General features: G+C 38.6%; 2 protein-coding genes across 4 annotated transcripts; one reads left to right on the top strand and one right to left on the bottom strand.

Moving 5' to 3' along the window:
• Positions 1–215: 215 nt before the first annotated feature.
• On the bottom strand, positions 216–7,960 carry LOC142631721 (protein EDS1-like). Its single transcript, XM_075806009.1, has 3 exons — positions 7,215–7,960; positions 1,246–2,046; positions 216–1,051 (listed from the first exon to the last, which is right to left on the bottom strand). The coding sequence occupies exons 1-3, from the start codon at positions 7,614–7,616 to the stop codon at positions 320–322; spliced, it is 1,935 nt and encodes a 644-aa protein (XP_075662124.1). The 5' UTR covers positions 7,617–7,960; the 3' UTR covers positions 216–319.
• Positions 7,961–8,002: 42 nt separating this feature from the next.
• Positions 8,003–21,834, top strand: LOC142631722 (uncharacterized). Of its 3 annotated transcripts, none has more exons than XM_075806010.1 (4): positions 8,003–8,179; positions 20,084–20,147; positions 20,812–20,908; positions 21,459–21,834. In XM_075806010.1, exons 1-4 carry the CDS (start codon positions 8,134–8,136, stop codon positions 21,561–21,563), a joined length of 312 nt encoding a protein of 103 aa, XP_075662125.1. In that variant the 5' UTR covers positions 8,003–8,133; the 3' UTR covers positions 21,564–21,834. The 3 variants fall into 3 exon arrangements, 1 of the variants encoding a protein (XP_075662125.1); XR_012843649.1 differs by having other exon boundaries at positions 8,049–8,179; positions 20,803–20,908; XR_012843648.1 differs by lacking the exon at positions 20,812–20,908 and having other exon boundaries at positions 8,049–8,179.
• Positions 21,835–22,047: the final 213 nt, after the last annotated feature.

The following is a 22,047-nucleotide window of genomic DNA, read 5'->3' on the forward strand; positions in this document are numbered from 1 at the left end:
TATATGAGGCACCAATTTTTATTTTTCTTATCAAAGAATTCAATCTTTTAACTTGGAATTCACTTAATTTTGATGAATTTTTGAAACTTTTGACCCCAAATGGAAGGGGCAAAGGAAGATACAGGGCTACCTCTGCTTCATGAGGCATTGTCCAGCCGATCGTGATTTGAAGGTTTCTTCTTTGCATATTTACTCTATTTAAGGCAAACTTGATATATTAGAGCTAGTAATTTCTGATATTATTAGCTTGCGAATTTTATAGTTGCACACAGATAACATTGGTAGGTGATATTAGTAGCATGAGAATCATGTTCAACGATCATGAATCCTTTACATTTTTAATGCAAGATTTCGATTTATGCTCTTCAGGGAGTGTGTTCCACCACTTCATAAAGGTGGATTTCTCCAAGAACACATCTCTACTCAACTCTCCGCCTCCGCCTTTGATCCATTTCTGTACTTGTTCTTCTAGTTTTAAAACCTCTTCCTTGACCTTGACTTGTGCAAGCCCTCCTGCATTGCTAGTTTTAATGCGCAGCTCCTCTACCTTGGCCCAGAAGCATGATTCCCAACTAGATTCAGCTGGCATCCTCTTAGCATTCTCAAACCATCTCTGCGTAAACTTGTAGCGTTTTGGCCTGCCCCTATCCATATATGCTCCCGTGTCTTCATTCTTCAAGTGGCGATAGTAGTTGGCAATATCTAAGGGCTCAACAAGGCGTCGGTACCTTGTTCCAAGAACTATCCAATCGTTCTGGCCTTCAAATGCATCTGGGAGTTCATACCTTTTTAACATTTCAATGATTTCATCCCATATACCTGCTAATTCAAGCCTCTTCACATTAGCATCGAAATCCTTGGAGGATTCTTGAAGCTTGAAGGCATCGTAACAACCTAGGCCACGATGCCCACAATTCAACTGGTAGTCTTCTAGTAGGTATTTCATTGCTTTCTCAATGTCTGGCTTCTTGAGATCGATGTTGTCCTTGTTTCCAATCTTCCGCTTCTCTAGCTCTCCAGCAGCACGAAGACACAATCTAGCTCTTGTACTCTGAACACCTCACAAGGAAAAGCACAAAGAAAATTCTTCGGTGAGCAGTACTCATTTTCTAGCATTGAAATACTTTTTTTAATTCTCTTTGTACAGTCTATTGCAAGTCATGTTTAAAGAACAATTATTTTTTAAAAAGAGTTGATTTCAAGATTTTGAAGTTTGTTAAAACAAGCAAAGGAAATAGAAGTTACCAAGCCAAGGTCATTCAAGGTTGCATTAATTGTTGCAATATCACTAGTAGATTCTGTCGATAATGGAAGCTGTTCCAGTGGCTCCAAGTAAACCTCATTTAGCATTTGGAAGCTGTCTTGCAATTCACTCTCATAGCCGAAATGTTGATGAAGAGTTCTCTGGGCAACATCTGTACATTCTTCTTCTTTGCACAACTGAGAGGAGTAAAATAATAGTTGCAAAACAGCATCTGGATTCCTCAAGATAACTAACTTTCCATTCCCAGTACAGAGGACATAAGTTCCAAAGGGCTTGTATGGGCTTAATGGAATGAAGTTTGTCACAGTTTCCAATAGCAGGTTTGTGTTTCCCATAAGGTTGCAAGCAGCATAGCTTGCCACAGATGATGCATTCTTCATTACTTTCATGTAAAAATTTGAAGCATCGAAGTTATTAATGGAAGCATGTGCAAGATTTATGGATTTTTCATTGAGGAATTGAAGAACTTTCTGAAATTCCAATTTAATGGATGAGACTGGAGCAAGCAAGATCCGTGGAACAATGTCATATCTCATGACAAAATGTATGAAGTAGCGAGCCCAGTTCTCACGCCTAAGAGCATGGGAAAATATGTGGTTACCAGTTAGAGGACAACCAAAAGTCACACACAGAGGTGAGAAAGGTGAAATTTTGTAGTTATTTGGTGATTCTGATCTCAAGTATTTTTCCAAGAACCAAATTGTTGCAAGGTTGGCAATAGAACCACCTGCAGAGTGTCCTGTAAACAGTATTTGCTTCTTCTCTGTCACTGCCTTTTGCACCTGAATAATGTGGTCATATTTAGTAACAAGATATCTGTGTTCCAATTCCATATATATGAGTATGTTTTAGTGCTTGCATGGAATCCTTTCTATGAAGTCCTAAACTTTGTTTTCTCTTTAAATTATTATTGAAACTATTAAAGTTCCAAGCCAATTCAAGCTAAACCAATAATGGGTTTTACACTTTTACTGCAATGGCAAGATGTGATCGGCACATGGATAAAAATAGCTACGTATGCTTGACCAAATTTGAAACACGTTTGTTTTCTAAGAAAAAAAATATATAATACTACAATCACAAACTATTTTAAAATATTTTTACTAACTATTGATGTGACTAACTTCTAACTGGTGTTCATTTAGTTCCACCATTAACACCACTTTTTTATTTACCAATAACTACTCATCACTTCAATATTTTGTAAAATCTTTTTGTAAAAAAAGTTTGTATATAGGACATTACTTAAAAAATATTTAGTCGCATGACTCACATCGGTATTCTCAAATAGGTTTGGTATCTTCTCAATTAAGAAGGCTTTGATTGAGAAATAATTATTGAGGATATTAAAGACCTGGCCTATTAACTCTGTTGGAACTGAATTTTTTTTTTTTTCATTTGAGTTGATAGATGTTGTAATTGAATAAAACGACTCACTGCTTAGCGAGGTTTCCCTCATGTGTTATAATGATAAGTGGTTTCTAAGCTAGAACTGAAAGAAAAAAAAAAAGGCTATTTTGACAACACAATCACAATTCAAACAGACCATAAAGGACATGTAAGTCAATTTAGTTTATTGACTTACATGTCCTTTATGGTCTGTTTGAATTGTGATTGTGTTGTCAAAAAATATAAATAGAAGTCAAGCACTTGTATTAATTGAAGAATAAGGACGCGGTGAGTGATCTCGATCAAAATCCAAGTAATTACTCAATCAAAATCGAATACAAATGAGTGATGAAAACTAAGTTACACTACTCATGAAGGGATTAAGCAACACTACTCCTCGGATAAAAACAAAAGTGGACGTAATTTCAACACAATGCATGGGGTAGTTTACTAGTTTTTCCTACCATGCAGGCATTCTACGATATATTGAGGTAATTTTTTCCCACTATATACTCATAAATTTAAACATCAACACAAGAAAATAAAGCACAAACCCAAAACCAAACACAAAAAACACAAACTCAACATAGAACATAAAGCACAAACACAAAGAACACAATTATACAGCCCCCCCAAACCCAGACTACACCTTTGCCATTTCCTCCCTCAAATCCCAAGCTCACTCCCTCAACCTCCAAACACAAACTGCCCTACGACTGAAACAGGTCCGTACTGTACAATAGCTTCAACGTTGGCCATGGCGGCCTCTTTGGAGGCCATGGCCACAAGCCTCATGATCTCCTCCCTCTTTGCTTCTGCATCCTTCCACTTGTGGTGAATCAGTACACCGACAAAGAAGATTAGGGTTAAGATCGCGATCTCAAACCCTAAGATTCTGGAGACCAACATTGGCCTTAACTGGCGCTAAGAATCAATCCAGAACAGAGAAACCCTAGGATTGTGATTTTGCTATACATAGATTTCGCGACGGCGGCGGTGGTTTTGGATCTGTAAAGGATGAACCAGTTGGTGTTGGTGGTGCTAGTGGAAGGCAAAAATGAAATTTGAGGTGGGACTGGTGATGGTAGTCATTGGAGAGTCTGGGTTTGGGACTGGTAATGCTACTACTAATTTGTCGTGAGTGTTACTGCCATTGGAGAGTCTATGTTTGTTGAAGGAGTGAGCTTGGGATTTGAGGAAGGAAATGGCGAAGTTGTAGTCTGGGTTTGGGTGGGCTATGTAATTGTGTTCTTTGTGTTTGTGATCTGAGTTTGTGCTTTATGTGTTGTGGTGAGTTTGTGTTTTTTGTATTTGGTTCTTCTTGTGTTGATGTTTAAATCTAGGATGGTGTTCTTGTGTGTTCTTTGCGTTTGTAGTGAGTTAGATATGATTTGATGTGTTTTATTTTTTTTTCTTTTTTTTTTCATTAAAATTGATTAATAAATTTTTTTATATTTAGAAGCTGACATGGCTTTTTTTTAATGTTAATTAATATATATTATTATTTTTTAATTAACCACGTTAGCAAGCAATAAACTCAGTTTGCCACCTAAGCAATTTCCGTTAGTAGGCTAACGAAAAAGACCAAAATGGAACGCGTTAATTGATTTAAGGACTAAAAGTGGTAAAATTAAAATGTACGGATTAAAATGAAAAAAAGTCAAAACGTAAGGACTAAAAGTGCATTTACGCCATTAATATTTTAACTTCGTCTATTAATGACAACTAGTCGCAAGCCCACGCGATGCATGAGAAAATGTAATATAATTATTTTATAAGAATATAATGTAAAATTTGTTGGATGTGTTATTTAAAAATATTTTCTATTTTTATAACTTTTATGTAATGGAATATATTTATGGACAAAATTTAGCTACAAAATTAGTTGTAGCCTTAGTCTTCAACCTTACTCAATGTCTTTTTATTGAAGGTGAATTTTGACAAATCCACTATTGGATTATATCTTCTTCTTATATACTTCATGCTAGTAAAATTTTTAGAAAATTGAAGATCAATAGTTATATTATCAATAAATTTTTTAAATTACAAGTTTTTGTAGTTTAAAATTATGTATAAAATATAAGCTTATATATCATATAGTAAATCATATCCAATTGACACAAACTTTTGATATGTGTATTAAGAATGCAAAGAAAATGCAATTCAACGGTTAAATTTTCAAAATATATAATTATGTTTATTTTATTGCATAAGGTTGTAGTTTAAGGTTGCAATCAACGACAATACATAGTTATGTGTGTGTCTGTGTGTGTGAAAAATGTAATTTAATTAAAATATTTAAATTATATAATTATAATATTATTTTAGATAAATGAATAATATGTTATTAAAGGAACTCTTCCCTTTTTTTAAATGTACCATAATCAAATAACTAATTTGAATATACCTAAGAATTTTTTTTTTTTAAATGTACACTCCTATTCTATGGAACACATATAACATGTTATATTAAGTTTAAATTATTATATAAGTTTAGAATTGTAATATTTTTTTTCTTTCAAAATACAAGTATAATGCCTATCTTGGGTATGAACCCAAGAAGGAGGCAAGATGTTTCATGCTACGGATTTCATGGATATCATAAGATCTTAGGAACTACTTAACCAATCTCTTAGGGTTGCCTATATTATTAAAATTTGAATTTTAAGGTAATATTTTGAATATTTATCATTTTTTAGAGCTTATATCTCGAATTTCTAATGCCTTTTTGTTTGAATTTTTTAACACTAAGCTAAAAAGTTTGGCCCAAATAGAATAAAATTTAATACTTTTCAACCCAAAAATTAAGAGAAAAATTTTTTAAGCCCAAAACTAAAAAGGTAACCTACAAAAGAATCAATTTAAGGCACAGTTAGTCTAAGATAGATCGAATAGATGAAAGAGGACCAAAATGGATTGAGTGGACCGAATTAGACCAAACTGGACCATATTGACCTAACTAGATGGAAGTGGACCGAAATGGACCAAAATAGATAGAATAAGACCAAAATGGACCGTATGGACCGAACAAACATAATTGGGCGGAAGTAGACCGAATTGGCCTAAAATGAAAAGAAATTGACCAAAATACTACATTATTGTAGCTCAAAAATAGTGTAGTAACAATATACTAAACTTCATCTTTTAAATATCATATTGTGATTGTGTGATGTGTGTGGGTGTGTGATGAGTCCCACATCGGGTATTACTGGGTAAATCTGAGCTTTATTAACAACTGCAAGAAGCCTTAATTGTGACTAGTCCTTTTGAGATATAGTACAGATATAGCTAACGTTTTTCCTTAAATCGTTACATATGGTATTAGAGCTGGCCCAGTAACCTCGTGTGGGTTTAGAGACACTACTCCACCAAGTGGACTCTAACAAGGACTTTAGGAATTTAAGTGGAGGAGATTGTGATGCCCCAATTTGATTGATTGATTGCGTGATGTGTGTGGATGTGTAATGAGCCTCACATCGGGTATTTACTAGGTAGATCTAGGCTTTATTAACAACTACAAGGAGCTTCAATTGTGACTAATATATTTGAGGTATAGCGCAAACGTGACTAGCGTTTTTCCTTGAGTCGTTACACATACAAATATAGATTTGTACTAATTAACCATAGTATCACTAAAAAACAATTAGGAAGTTGTTTATTATGTTATTGGTGTGAAACTAACCAATTATGTCATTTTGTAAATTTTTTAATTAGTATACGATATCGTTTAAATGTTCTTTTTATATTAAAAATTAAATGAAAACATTCATAAGATGCATTATTTAAAATATCTTATTGTTGTAATCTAATATTACAACTTTACTCAATATTTTTTTTATTGGAAGTGAATTTAACAAATCTATCATTGAATTATATCTTCTTTTTATATCCTTCATATTTGCAAAATTTCTAGAAAATTAAAGATTAATAGTTATGATATCAATAAATTGTTTAAATTGTAATTTTTTATAATTTAAAATTATGCATAAAATATAATCTTACAGGTCATATAGTAAATAATATCCGATTGTCACTAAATTTGACATATGTATTAAGAACGTAAAGAACATACAATTCAACTGTTAGATTTTTAAAATATATAATAATATTAATAATATTGAGTAAAGTAACATTATATTACAACTAATTTTGTAACTAATCTTTATTTAAAAATATATTATGACTTGTATAAACATTATACTTTTTATGTTAATCAATTTTTAAAAATAATTAATTAAGTACTTTTTACTTATATTAATTAATATTTTTAAAATTAATTTGGCTTCAACCTTTCTTTTAATCTCTCTCCGGGACTTAAATTCTAGATCTGCTACTAGCCTACTATTACCAGGTAACCATTCTTCCAGACAAAAACTAAGGATAAATACTAAAATTTTCAATTTCTAAACATTTCTTAATATATTTCTACCGAACTTCTACATCACGGATACAGGGTTAAATTCTTAATATATTTAATTATGGTGTAAACAATGTTAGCAAATCATAGATGAATCCATAGTAGGAACAAGCAAATGATCAGGGAAAAAAAAACAAATAGTACCTTGTTTTGGAAATCTGAATTCCTCAAGACTTTGTCATCAAATCTCTGCAGAAAGGTTTTGTTGACCTTGGCATGTTCATCGATGCCTATACTTCTAAGAGAAGGAAACAACTCAAGATTAATCTTGATTTCTCCAAAAGATTCTCCAGCATACCAATCATTTACAGACCAATTCCCAGGAAAGACAAAGATGACAAGATCTGGTGAACCACGAATATTCTCCAGAATATATGGCTCATCTGCAAAATTGTGAGCCCCCACTGCAAGAGAACAAGCTTTGTTGACTATCTCTGGGGTGATTTTTATGTTCTCTCCAAGGTTTAAAATGGCCATCCTTTCTGGCTCAGAAGCTTTTGTTTGTTGATCTTGTTTAAACCTGAGCTTGAAGAAATTATAGCACATACAGTTTGGTTTTATTGGGTTTTTTTCTTGGAGAATATAACGTGCATAGTGGGTTGATGGTGACCACTTTTGGAATTAAACAATCATCCACCCAGACTTCAACTTTTGTTTTTTGTTCTGAAAAAGCTGTGTAATTGACCAAAGACTTTGTTGTAAAGATGAAAGTTATTGGAGGCTGGGGCTATGGAAATATGAGTGGTGATTGGGTAAAGCATATTTCTCCTAGGAAGTTTCTTGGTTTTTGATCAAGGATGAAAAAGCTGTGTAATTGACCAAAGACTTTGTTGTAAAGATGAAAGTTATTGGAGGCTGGGGCTATGGAAATATGAGTGGTGATTGGGTAAAGCATATTTCTCCTAGGAAGTTTCTTGGTTTTTGATCAAGATGAAAATTCTACAGTTCCCACTTGTCAGGATAAGCTTTTTAATTTATTCCTTTTTCTTTTGTGTTTGTAAAAGGGGCCGTGAGGTACACGTTTGGGAATACTTTGGTTGGGATTGCGATTGCACCTGTTCCAATGGGACCAAGCGAAACCATCAGGAATGGACGATGGCACCTACCAGGTAACCAGGCCGTAGAAGATCTATCTAGAGCTTTAGCATTTTCAGTAATTAACAATTAGTATTAGATTAACTATTGTTTATAATAATAATAAAAAGTATTAAATTAACTATCTAATGGAAGTTTAGTTTGCATTGTTAGTGTGAGGTACCGAGGACCCAAGAACCCGAGGACCCGAGAAAGAGAAGGCTGACACGTATTAAGCAAAAGGAAATAAAGGAATAAGGAAATTTACCCGATGATACCCGAAGATGAAGTGGCATGGGCACTGGTGACATAAAGGACATGTTGCAAATATCTGAATGTGGCAGGATAACTTAGAAGATTGCATTAAATGCCCGGCAACAACCCTTCTGGCCGCATTAATTAGAAAGTACCAACTCAGTCCGTTGCATTAATGTAGATATGACCTGAACAGTGCGGAACGCAAAGTTAGAACTTTGCTCCATTACCGACAGACAGATGTCGGGGGAAAATCGTAGTAGATTGCAAGGTACAAGGCTGCGATGATAGGAGCTAATGATATAAATAGGAACCAAAAACTACGGAAGAGGGACTTTGGTTGTTGAACCCTCTCTACCAAATGTATTGTATTCGGACCTCTAGTGAATGAACGAGCAGTGAAATCCTTAAGCTGGTTTATGAGTTTTTGGTCCTTACAATTGGCGTCGTTTGTGGGAACAACAACGTGATACATTCCATTTAGAAGTATATGGCTGAGGCGTATCTAGAAGGGGAGGAACCAGTGAGTTCACGAAGCAGGGACGTAACTGTAAGTTTCCAGCAAGGAAAAGGGAAGGGACATACCTCAGCGATGGCGGAAGCACATGATAGCGGCCGGGGGGCTGAACAACGATCACCAATTGAGGGGCATATGTCTCGCAATGAGGTATTGCATCAAATGCAATCTGAGATAGCTTACTTACGCAAGCGTGTGGATAGTAGAAAACGGAGACGTAAGAGTCAGGCTTGTTCTTCCAGTGACAGTTCGGAAGCAAACCTTGGAGGAAATGAGCCCCCAGTATTTGAGCCTACTCGAAGTGTGACCCGTGTCAGTGTATCTTCGGGTGTTAGGGCAAAGAAGGATAAGGAGATGAGGATGCCAGGTACTGATGGGATATATCATGATGATGGAAGCGATGCAATGGGTAAAGCCCTAAGGCAAATCGCCAAATCCCTTTTTGTGACCAAGATTAATAGGGCAAAGCTACCTCATAGGTTTTCTCAATCCATTTTTACTATGTACAACGGGAGGACTGACCCTGTAGAACACGTCAGTCATTTTAGTCAAAAGATGGCCGTTTACTCGAATAATGAGGTGCTGATGTGCAGAGTTTTTTCCTCTAGTTTGGGGCCTGTGGCCATGAGGTGGTTTGATGCTCTGGCAGAAGGTTCTTTGAAGTCTTTTGAAGAGTTGACTAGGGCATTTGGAGCAAGGTTCATAACTTGTACGAGGATTCCAAAACCCTTGGATGCTCTACTGTCTATGACTATGAGGGAAGGCGAAACACTCAAAACCTATTCTGACCGATATTGGGAAACGTATAATGAAATTGATGGAGATGTGGAGAATGTAGCCGTGAGAACTTTCAAGGTGGGCCTTCCCACGGAGCATGGGTTAAGGAAGTCCTTGACAATGAAGGCCGCGATAGATATGCGTCAACTCATGGACCGGATAGACAAGTATAAACGGGTAGAAGAAGACCAGTTGCAAAGCAAAGGAAAAATGAAAGTGTATCCGGAGAGGAAAGATCCTCGGGGAGGGGGGTTTCAAGGTAGTCGGCCTAAACGAGACTTTTCAAGCCGCCCGATGACCGCCGAAACGCCTCTAATTAATTCATTATTCAAGGAGCCCGTGCATCACATACTGGAGAAAATTCGGCATGAGCCATACTTTAGGCCACCCAAAAAAATGAGTGGAGATGCATCTATGAGAAATCAAAACCTCCATTGCCATTATCATCAGGATAAGGGACACACCACGGAGGAGTGCCGGATGTTGCGCAATCATCTGAATCAATTGATTAAGGCCGGGAAGATTAATCATTTATTGGCTAAGCCGGATGGGAAAGGGGAACAACAAGGCACTCGAAAATATTGGGGTCATGCCCCTCAACCATCTCTAGGCACTATTAACGTCATCTTGGCGCAACCGAGAGGAAGATTCGGGAAACCTTCTCAGGTCATGACCATTCAAAACAGATGCGGGAATGAGGTCATAGAGGAAAGTAACCAAGCAGATAAAAGAATGAAATTCTCGGCGACGCTAGTATTGGGATTTTTCGATAAGGATAAAGAGGGCACGTTTCAACCCCACGATGACGCCTTGGTGGTTACGGTTCGTATCGGGGGATATGATGTGAGACGAGTCTTGGTGGATGATGGAAGTGGCGCAGAAATCATGTATCCTGACCTATTTAATGGTTTAAAGTTGAGAGAAGAAGATTTGGAAAAATATGACCATCCGTTGGTCGGCTTTGATAGAAAGCAGGTGATCCCACGAGGAATGATTAAGTTACCTGTGCAGGTGGAGGGTTCCGAAGTATAGGTGAACTTCATAGTTGTTATGGCATACTCACCGTACACGGCCATTTTGGCCAGGCCTTGGCTGCATGCAATGGAGGTAGTTTCATCTACTTTACATGTAATGGTGAAATACCCCATATGAGGAAGCATGGGAGTACTACATGGCAGTCAAATGGTAGCCAGGCAATGTCTGACGTCTGCCACTATTCGAACAGGTCAAGGTTCATTGGCAGGGGAGGTTCTGGAAACATCATAGCAATTAAAGGAGACTGCTCGGGAAGTCGGGGAAGCTGAGGATGGAGGTTCTTCCGAGCAGATAGACAAGGTATTTATAGGGGAAGAAAAAGAGAAATATTTTCAAGTCGGATCAAAGTTACCGATACTAGAAAGGGAGGAGCTGGTCCAATTCTTACAGGATAATATTGATGTTTTTGCATGGACGACTTATGACGTACCGGGAATTAATCCAAAAGTTATTTGCCACCATTTGAATGTTAATCCCCATGCTACGCCACGAAAACAGCCTCCTCGGCGAGCATCTGAGGAGCATGCGAAGGCAGTTAAAGAGGAGGTTAGTAAGCTAAAGCAAGCTGGGGCGATCAAGGAGATCTTTTATCCTGAGTGGCTGGCCAATACTGTCGTGGTAAAAAAAAAGAATGGGAAATGGAGAGTCTGTATTGATTTTACAGATCTGAATAAGGCATGTCCCAAGGATCCCTTCCCTATACCCAGAATTGATCAATTGGTGGATGCAATTGTGGGGCATCCCCGAATGAGCTTCTTGGATGCATTCCAAGGGTATCATCAGATCCCTTTGTCATTGAATGATCAGGAGAAGACGGCTTTTCGCGCCCCTAATGGCAACCACCATTACCGAGTAATGCCTTTTGGTCTTAAGAACGCGGGATCCACTTACCAACGGATGGTGACCAGAATGTTCGATTCGCAGTTGGGGCGTAATATGGAAGCTTATATCGATGATATGGTAATAAAAAGTAAAAAGACGGAAGATCATTTGAAGGATTTGCATAAGACCTTCTCAGTTTTAAGAAAGCACAAGTTACGCTTGAATGCATCAAAGTGTTCTTTTGGAGTGGGCTCGGGAAAGTTTCTAGGGTACATGATAACTCATCGGGGAATTGAAGTTAATCTCGATCAAATCAAGGCTATCTTAGGCTTGCATTCTCCTCGGAATCCTAAAGAAGTGCAGAAGCTAGCCGGTATGATTGCAGCCTTGAATAGGTTCATATCTCGGTCCGCAGATAGGTGCCGCCCATTTTATTGCCTTTTGCACAAGTGGAAAGATTTCCGGTGGACTAATGAATGTAACTTGGCTTTTGAGGACTTAAAGCAATACTTAGCTAAACCACCGATATTATCAAGACCAGAAAAGGAAGAAGTATTATATGCTTATTTAGCCGTCACAAATCACGTTGTAAGTCCTGTCTTGATACGGAATGATGGTGGGGTCCAGAAACCAATATATTATGTCAGCAAGTCTTTACAGGAAGTAGAACAGCGATATTTACTTTTGGAAAAAGCGCTTCTAGCCGTGGTGCATGCAACGAGGGAATTGCCCTATTACTTTCAAGCTCACACCGTAGTAATACTTACCCAGTTGCCTTTGCAAGCTATCATGAGGAAGTCGGACTACACGGGTCGTGTAGCCAAATGGGGAACCAAGCTAGGAGCTTATGATATCAAATATATGCCTTGGACAGCTATCAAAGGGCAAATCCTTGCCGATTTCGTGGCCGAGTTCACGAAAGGTCAGATTAACTACGAAGATACCATGGTGACAGTAATGACCATTGGGATGGAAAACGTAACTCCTTGGGAAGTCTACATGGATGGGGCATCAAATCGAAAGGGAGCCGGGGTTGGGGTCGTGTTAATTTCTCCCGAAAAGTTAGTCATTGAAAAATCATTGAGGCTAGAATTCTCAGCCACTAATAATGAGGCTGAATATGAAGCTCTCTTGGTGGGCACCCAAATGGTCAAACACTTAGGAGGAAGGATAGTGAGGTTGTATTGTGATTCCAGACTAGTGGTAGGGCAAGTTAATGGAGAGTTTGAGGCAAAAGATGAGCGAATGAAGAGCTATCTCAAACGAGTCAAAGGGGTGTTAAGTTTGTTTGAAAGTTTCCAAGTACAACAAGTCCCAAGGGGACAGAATGCTCACGCTGACTCATTAGCAATGTTAGCCACATCACTGGGCTGAAATTACCACGTATGGTCATGGTGGAGGATTTACTGACCTCTAACTTGACAAGCATCTCGGCGATGCGGGTTCACAGCATTCACGTGGGCCCAAGCTGGATGGACCCAATCATAGCTTTCCTGCAGCACCGTGTATTACCTGAAGATGGCACAATGGCCGAGAAGGTACGAAGAAGTGCTCCCCGTTATTGGCTGTCAGAGGAGCAGAAGCTCTATAGGCGTTCCTATGCAGGGCCGCATCTACTCTGCGTACATCCTGAAGCCGTGGAACTTTTGTTGGAAGAATTGCATGAAGGGGTGTGTGGGAGCCACACCGGAGGAAGATCATTAGCTCACAGAGCCATGACTCAAGGGTATTGGTGGCCGAGCATGCAGAAAACCTCTCAAGAGTATGCCAAGAAATGTGATCAGTGTCAAAGATTTGCGCCAAACATTCATCAACCAGGAGGTACTTTAAATCCGTTGTCCAGCCCATGGCCCTTCGCTAAGTGGGGTTTAGATATCGTTGGATCTTTTCCTCGGGCAGTTGGTAATAAGAGATGGCTCATTGTCGGCACGGATTACTTCACGAAGTAGGTGGAAGCTGAACCGTTAGCTAACATTAGGGATGTGGATGCGAGGAAATTCATCTGGAAAAATATCATAACTCGCTTTGGAGTCCTTCACACCTTGATTTCTGATAACGGGCTTCAATTTGATAGCAAGGCTTTCCGACGGTACTGTGCAGGAATGGGAATAAAAAATGGATATTCAACACCGTCCTATCCTCAAGGAAATGGTCAGGACGAAGCAACAAATAAAGTCATCTTGGCGGGGTTGAAGAAACGATTGGATGACGCTAAAGGATGTTGGGTAGAAGAATTGCCTCATGTATTATGGGCCTATCGCAATACACCTCGAAGATCAACAGGCGAGACACCCTTTTCAATGACGTATGGTATGGAAGCTATAATACCATTAGAATCGGGTTTTCCCACCCTGAAATCCGACCAGTATGACGATACAAGTAATCGTGATAGGATGCATGATTGTTTGAATACTATTGAGGAAAGAAGAGAGGTAGCCGGTGTGAAGATGGGTAGCTATCAACAGAAACTCAAGCAGACATACGACAAAGGAGTTAGGTCCAGGCCCCTAGTACCGGGTGATTTGATGCTGAGAAAAGTAGTAGGGGCAACAAGAAATCCTGCTTGGGGAAAGTTGGGACCTAATTGGGAGGGGCCGTATAAAATTACCTCATTAGCAGGTATAGGGGCTTATCGTTTAGAAGATCTGGATGGGAGGGTGATGCCTCGTCCTTGGAATGTAAATAACTTACGACGTTATTATTATTAAGAAAAGAATTTCCTTTTGTACTAAGGATGGTGTCGCTTTGTGTTCATTCGTATCAATCTTGCATTAACTAAAATACAAGTGTTAAACTGACCTTAGCTCTTGTTCGGCTCCTCGGGCCACAAGTTTAAGAGAAATTAATCACTTGCAAAAGCACAAGTGTTAAACTGACCTTAGCTCTTGTTCGGCTCCTCGGGCCACAAGTCTAAGAGAAATTAATCACTTGCAAAAGCACAAGTGTTAAACTGACCTTAGCTCTTGTTCGGCTCCTCGGGCCACAAGTCTAAGAGAAATTAATCACTTGCAAAAACACAAGTGTTAAACTGACCTTAGCTTTTGTTCGGCTCCTCGGGCCACAAGTCTAAGAGAAATTAATCACTTGCAAAAACACAAGTGTTAAACTGACCTTAGCTCTTGTTCGGCTCCTCGGGCCACAAGTCTAAGAGAAGTTAACCACTTGTAAAAACACAAGTGTTAAACTGATTTTGGTTCTTATCTGGCTCCTCGGACCATAACTCAAGAATCATAAATCTAACAAGGTAAAGGCTAATGTATCTCAAACAGTTAAGTATTAGTATAAACAAACCTTAGGTGTGTTAAGTTAATCTTGTTTCATGCCTCGTCTCTCAAACGTCATGAAAGGTTAAGCAGTTAAGTTATGGTTCCCAAGTTAATCCTTTTGTGTTTCTTAAAATTACAAGTATAATAATGAACAACTTTTAAGTGATATTATGATTTTTAATTCATTTAAGCCTCTATCTGGATGCGTACAAAGTGACAGTTGAACGGCAACACATAGTAATAAGAATTGCATAACAAAAAAAGAGAAAGGCCAATATTAGTCTCTTGTAAAATATTCGTTACAAAAATGGAGCAATCATATAGCCCCTTACACCCGTAAAAAAAAAAAAAAAACAGAAGAAGACAACAACAATAAAACGACTAAGCAACAGGCTGCTTGTCTTTCCTCTTCTCTAATTCTTTATCTTTTTTCTTCCTTTTTACTGGCTCTTCAGCCAAATCACCCTCAATTACTTCTTCCACGGGCTGGGCTGTGGGAGAAGGGTTTTTCGTTGTTGGCGCATCAGATGGGTCAGGAGCAGAGATGGGCGCTGCTGGTTCACTTGTTGGCATGGGGGGAGCAGGAGCTAAGCGCAATGCCGGAGGATAGTAAACGTTGTCAGGAGTTCGGAGTTCAGCGTCAGCAGCTACCCCGGCAGCGTCCAGAGCACGACCCCATACCTCCAAGCAAAACGCTCTAGCAACCCCTTTAAGTTGGGCGGTCAAGCTGTCAGAGGCCTTCTTCATCCCAGCATCGTACGCCGCTTGTTTAGCAGCGGCCTGCTCCTGCTCCTTGGTGGCTAGCAATCCTTGCACTTGTTTAAGCTCAACAACAGTGAGGGCGAGCCTGTTTTGAGCCTGCTTTTGGGCCTCAAGAGCAAGATCCGCTTGCGATTCATAACTTTGCAGGGCAGCCTCAGCGTTTTTATGAGTTTTTCTACCTCAGACAAGCGAGTGAGGGTCTCTTTTAAATTTAACTCGGCTTCTTTTTGTGCCCTCACTGCCGCTTCGGCATTGTGCTCAGCTTTCTGGGCAAGGTCCAGCGAATGGTCTACCCACTCTTCAGCCATAAAAGAAGCCTGGACCGCCTATGATACATTCAAATTAACAGAGTTAGTCATAACAAAGAGTTAAGCTCATAAATAGAATGTGCAAAGACTTAGGAAATACCTTGGCTAAATCCTGTTTCAAGGACAGGAAGACTTCCCTCTTGCGGAATGACCGCAACTCAGCCATGTCTTCGGGAAGGCATAGAGCCTTCTCTAAACACTCGGCCACCAGGCTCGAGCTTCCCTTCTTCAGGTCCCTCAGGTTGGCGTCATCCAAAACAGGGTTACCCAAGCTGAGGGTGAAGTTGGGTCGCCAGGCTAACGCCTTCCTTGTAGACTCACTACTGGGGTCCTTCGACGAACCAGTAGAAGCAGATTTTTTGGAAAAGGCTTTTCCAACCCTGGTATCTTTAGAAGAAGGGCCGAGACTCTCCCCTTCTTCGATTTCTATTACATTTTTGTTACTTTGGCCTCTCTTTCGTTTTTTGTCCACAACCTCCGAAGAAGGTGCACGAGTCACAGCCGGGGTAATTGGACGAGGAGGGACCGGCATCGCCGGTGAAGAATCGCCTGCGTGCACTTGTAGTAAGGCCAACAGGTCGGGCTCTTTCTCTTGAAAACCCATTATGCTGGTCGAGGGGTTGGAACTGGAAGGAGCGTTTGGGTGGTAGAACACTTCAAAATCCTTCTCTGTCACCTCGGGTTGAGTTGGCTCGGGAGTGGCAGCTCTTTCCTCGGTGACAGGATTGGCAGCTAGCTCCGAAGGATAAAGTAATTGGGCGGCAAGTGGGGCAGGAAGCTGTGCGTCTTGAGTTCCTGCAGGCGGAGTTGCAGGCAGTAGGAATCCAGGGGCCGCAACGTCAATCTGAGCTAATCGTAGATTCCTTGCTCTGATTACGTTCTTCGGGCTTTGGAAACGTTTGGTGGATGATGTGTATCCGAGGATGATGTGGGCTGCTCGGAGTTGTTCGTCCCTGTGTACAAATATTTCTGACCGAAGAATCCTGTTTAAATCAGCACGGTTCACAGCAGACAAGTTCGGAGCGGTATGGTAATCGTCTGCAATAAGGAATGAAATCGTTAGAATGAATAAGTTAAGCAATACAAAACACATAAAGGGAATTTGGTCACTCCTAAGTACTAGGTCAGTCCTCGGGAACCTTACCTGGCACCCCTTCTCGGGTAGGGCAGTGTAAGCCGTCATGCTAATTGCCCGAGATGACAAGGTAATCTTCATCCATCCCTTTACTTGAATCGGGTAAGCAAGAGATCAGCCTAACAGAAGGGATCCTACACTTCATATAATATTTAGTCATTTCCCTTTTTTGGCAGTTGTACACCCAATTTACATCCTGCTAGGTCAAATTGGTCCCCATCCTTCGGTTAAGGGCGTCTACACATCCTAAAATTCTAAGGACATTTGGGGAACATTGTGAGGGGGTAAGCCTATAGTTTATTAGAAAGTCCCTAGTTACTCTACCCATAGGAATTTCCATGCCCCCCTCGATAAATGCAATCATTGGAATCAAAATGGACTCAGGTGGCCGAGATACGAGTGGAATCTCTTCTTCCTCACAATACATAATGTCTATGTCATCGGGGATCCTATATCGGTTTTTAAAGGCGGCCTTCGCCTCATCTGTGTTAACTAGCTTAGCGTACCTACCCATTAATCCCCGCGATAAGAGGAGAAAAGCAAGCAAGTAGAAAGAAACAAAAGGAAAATGAACACACCTCTGAAGATCGCTTAAAAATGGTCCTCGGGAGCTCACTCTTCTTTTAATCCTTCAAAATGCCAAAATGAACTTCATCTAGCCTGAAGGTTTGCTTTTACAGGGGTGGGAAAGTAGAAATAATGAGGTAAAAGAAATAAGGGCGGTAACTTTCCCGCTCATAATTAAGAGCGAAATCTGAGCCGTACATTACCCATCCAGCCGTAGAATGTGCGCGGGAAAAGAAACGCCATACTCCATAAATGCTCCATCGTGGGATACGAGGCGCCAGACGCGGGTCATAGGGCAGTGAAAAAACGTCTGTACGTGTGAAAACAAAGGGACAGGTAAGAAGCGTGTATGCGAAGTTAAAACTTGGTTATTGATTTATGGTTAATAACTCAAGTGTTAAAGGGGCTGTTGTGAGGTGCCGAGGACCCAATACCCGAGGACCCGAGGAAGGGAAGGCCGACACGTATTAAGCAAGAGGAAATAAAGGAATAAGGAAATTTACCCGTTGATACCCGAAGATGAAGTGGCATGGACGCTGGTGACATAAAGGACATGTTGCAAATATCTGAATGTGGCAGGATAACTTAGAAGATTGCATTAAATGCCCGGCAACAACCCTTCTAGCCGCATTAATTAGAAAGTACCAACTCAGTCCGTTGCATTAATGTAGCTATGACCTGAACAGTACGGAACGCAAAGTTAGAACTTTGCTCCATTACCGACAAACAGATGTCGGGGGAAAAGCGTAGTAGATTGCAAGGTATAAGGCTGCGATGATAAGAGCTAATGATATAAATAGGAACCAAAAACTACGGAAGAGGGACTTTGGTTGTTGAACCCTCTCTACCAAATGTATTGTATTCGGACCTCTAGTGAATGAACGAGCAGTGAAATCCTTAAGCTGGTTTATGAGTTTTTGGTCCTTACAGTTAGCATTCGGATCAACGCATGCAAAAAATCATGTCTATTTTAATATAAAACTTACTATTTTATTTTACATATTCGCTTTTTAAAACACACTACATTATATTATTTATTTTCTAATATATTTATTTTAAATATCAATTTTTAAATTTTTTTTATTTGTTTATCTGTTTTCACAGACAACTGTCACTGTCCACTCTCTTCTTTTACGTTTAAGGTGTGTTTTTGTAAGGCAAAATAGGATGGATGAAAAATTTTGAAGAGAAAATAAGAAGGAAAATTTTTTTAGAGTGTATTTGGTTGAGTAGGGAAAATAGAAAATAAATGGTAAGACCTAAGTGTTTTCTTTCTAGGCCTGTCAAAATATTTTTTTCCTAAAATAGAGAAAACTAAGCGGTGATGAATTTTTTCTTGATTGAAAATGCCCATGTGCATGTGCACATAAACTTCTTTGAGGGCGTTTGGATAGCCCGTCCACGTCCAAGTTTTGCTTTTTTTTTTTCAACGCGTGTTTGTTACTGTTCATTGGCCATGAACATTGATTTTAGGCCAATGAACAGTAACTTTTGGAATGAACAGTGATTTTTACCCCCTTTGAAAATTATTTTGTTACAGTGTTTTCAGTTTTCAGCAATAAATTCTATCCAAACGGACCCTTTCAGTTGCTTTTTTTTTTCTTTCTCCCCTGGGCAGTAACGTTGCCCCTCTTTTTGCTTTTTTTTTTTTCTTTTTTTTCTTTTCCTTTTCTAGGAAATCATGTTGCCAGTAGCCACTTTTTTTTTTTTTTTCCTTTGGCATTAACGATGCCTCTTCTTCTTTTTTCCCAATCTTTTTTTTTTTCTAGGGCTTACATGTGAGTTTTTTTTTTTTTTTACTAAATGTGATTTTTTTTTGGACATGAGTTTTTTTTTTATAATAAATTTAGGTAATTGCTCCTTTTTGTGTGGTTGTTTGTCACTTTTTTGTATTAATTTGGCATCATTCTTTAACAAAAGTATATAAATAATTTTATTCAAACTCATTTTTGTAATCGCTCCACTTTTCCACCCCCAACCAAACAGAAATGAGAGAAAATAAAATATTTTCTATCCTCTCATTTTTTCATCTTCCCACTTTTTTACTCATTCAACCAAATGGACCCTGCGAGTAAAGTTTTTATACATTGAGTACAAATTTATTAGAACCCACAAACTCAAGTGATAAGGAAATTGGACAATTTAGTAAACGCACAAAAGATTCTTTTCTTTTACCCAAAAAAAAAAAAAAGAACAAAAGATTCTTTTCCAAGTTGGCATATAAAATTGAATTTTTTGAGGTTGGAATGGGAGCATATAAAAAATGTTCACTTCTTTTTCAAAAAAATAGAAGTTGCCGAAGTATTTTGGAAAAAAAAAAAATCTAATTCAAAAAAAAAATCCTTAAATAATAGTATAAATAAATAAAAATAAATAAATAATGTTCACACTGCTAGTCTGCTACTATGGTTTCGGGCTGGATAAATGCCCCATAACCCAAATCCGGAAAGGCCCAAAAGTACCTAATGCTTCCTTACTAATAATACAAATTGTAGCACCAGCATTGTGTTTTCTGCCGCCAAGATCAACGGTCATCCTCTGTTGGCGCGCACCAATCAGGTAAAAGTGTAAAACCTCTCTGAATTCTGATTCTCTCTTTGCTTGAAATTTGAAAATGTGGAAACTTATGTATGTTTTTACTTTTCTTTTCTTTTTTTTCATAATCTTTGGCTGTAAAGACTGTAACCCAACACACACACACACACACACTAGATATAGAAAAAAGAAAAAAATTGGAGATTTATTATTGAATGTTGATAATTAAATTTCCTTTTGGCAGTTTTTTGGTTGCTAAGAAAATGTGGGAAAATAAAATGGAAAGCTAAAAGTTAGGTACAGTAGGAATTGCATTTTAGGTTCCCTAATTAAATTTAAACATGGGTTACATTGACCAATTAAAGACATGGTCGAATTTAATTGGTCTTCAAAAAGATAACATTGTTTTTGTTACAATGGTTGATACAACCATGCGGTTGAATTCAATTTGGGACCTAGGGAATTTGTACATAAGTTTTACCCAAAAGGGTACCTGTGCTGTTTGAGCCTAGACGGCAATTTTCCTTAACAAATTTGTCTAAAACAAATTCAAGTTAAGCCTCTTGTTTAGCACAACATGTACTTTCTTTTATTAGCTCTGCATCACAAATGCAAATGGACATGTTAGCACTTAGCAGCTACGTGTATTGTAACGACATATTCTTGTGTCAAACATAAGCATTTGTAGGCATGGCAATGGCTTGGAGACGGCTTGTTTTGAACAAAGTAACAAGCGCGACACCCAGACCCTTAAGCTCAAGGAACTTGGCATACCTTGGAAACATGTATGTTATCCAATTTACCTGGATCTTAATATGTCTGTCAAAGGATAAGTTTTATATTGTTTTTTGTGCTATGAGATACTAGTTTCTGCTGATACTAGGTCTTTAACTTGGCAGTTCCCATTATTTTGAAGAATTTAGTTTTCGTTTTGGCATGGTGGGGGGGTAGCAAAGTTTTGGGCCCAATGGAAGGAGGAAGGGGAGATTTACATTAGTCACCTCTGCTTCATGAGGTGTAGTCCAGCCATTTGTGATTTGAATTTTCTTCTTTGCGTATTCACTCTATTTAGTGAAAACAAGATTAATTAAAGTAATTTATGATATTATTAGCTGGAAAATTTTATAGTTGCATACTGATAACATATTTAGGTTACACACAACGGTGAAAAATGGAGTTGATTATAATGCAAGCAAATCTTTTTGAAGTGTGAACTTCAATAACACTAATTAGTCAATATTGTTCTGATGACAGTGACTCAAGTTATGCTAGAACTAAAATAGACTGCCTGGAAATTTTGGCCTAAAACAACTAACAAATCTTTCCATGTTGCAGAGAAAGTTGATATTGAAATATACACGCAAATATAGGTTGGGACTATGGAGGCCTCCAGTTGAGCCATTAAAATCTGCTTATCTATCAGATTTCAACTTTTCATGACAGTTCCACTTGGATACATGTGACTGTCCTCCAAATGTGAGAGGTTCTTTCTTCTACCAAATGACTGCAGAAATGCAGCATTCTGATGCACTGCAATTGTTTGTATTTCTATTAACCTTCTTTTAAATTCCAATACAATTAGTTTAAGTAAGTTAGCTGATGGCCTCTTGATTTGATTTGTCATTACTTTTTGTGGTTGACAACGGAACTGCCATTGTTTCTTGATAAGAGTTGAATTCAATGTATAACTAGAAGCAAGAAAATCATTTAGTCCTGCCATTGTTTCTTGATAAGAGTTGAATTTAATGTATAACTAGAAGCAAGAAAATCATTTAGTCCTGCCTACCGAGCAACCCTATTTGTTGTCCTGTCTTCCTTTCCATAGCACCGTACATGACTATTGAAATGCCACTTTGTAAGTAAGTGTATGGGATTGGCAGATGCAAGTGGAATAACTGTTTCCCAGCTTGACTGCCCAGGCAGT

The sequence above is a fragment of the Castanea sativa genome, chromosome 4, assembly GCF_040712315.1.
Source record: "Castanea sativa cultivar Marrone di Chiusa Pesio chromosome 4, ASM4071231v1".
NCBI classification, from domain to species: Eukaryota; Viridiplantae; Streptophyta; class Magnoliopsida; order Fagales; family Fagaceae; genus Castanea; species Castanea sativa.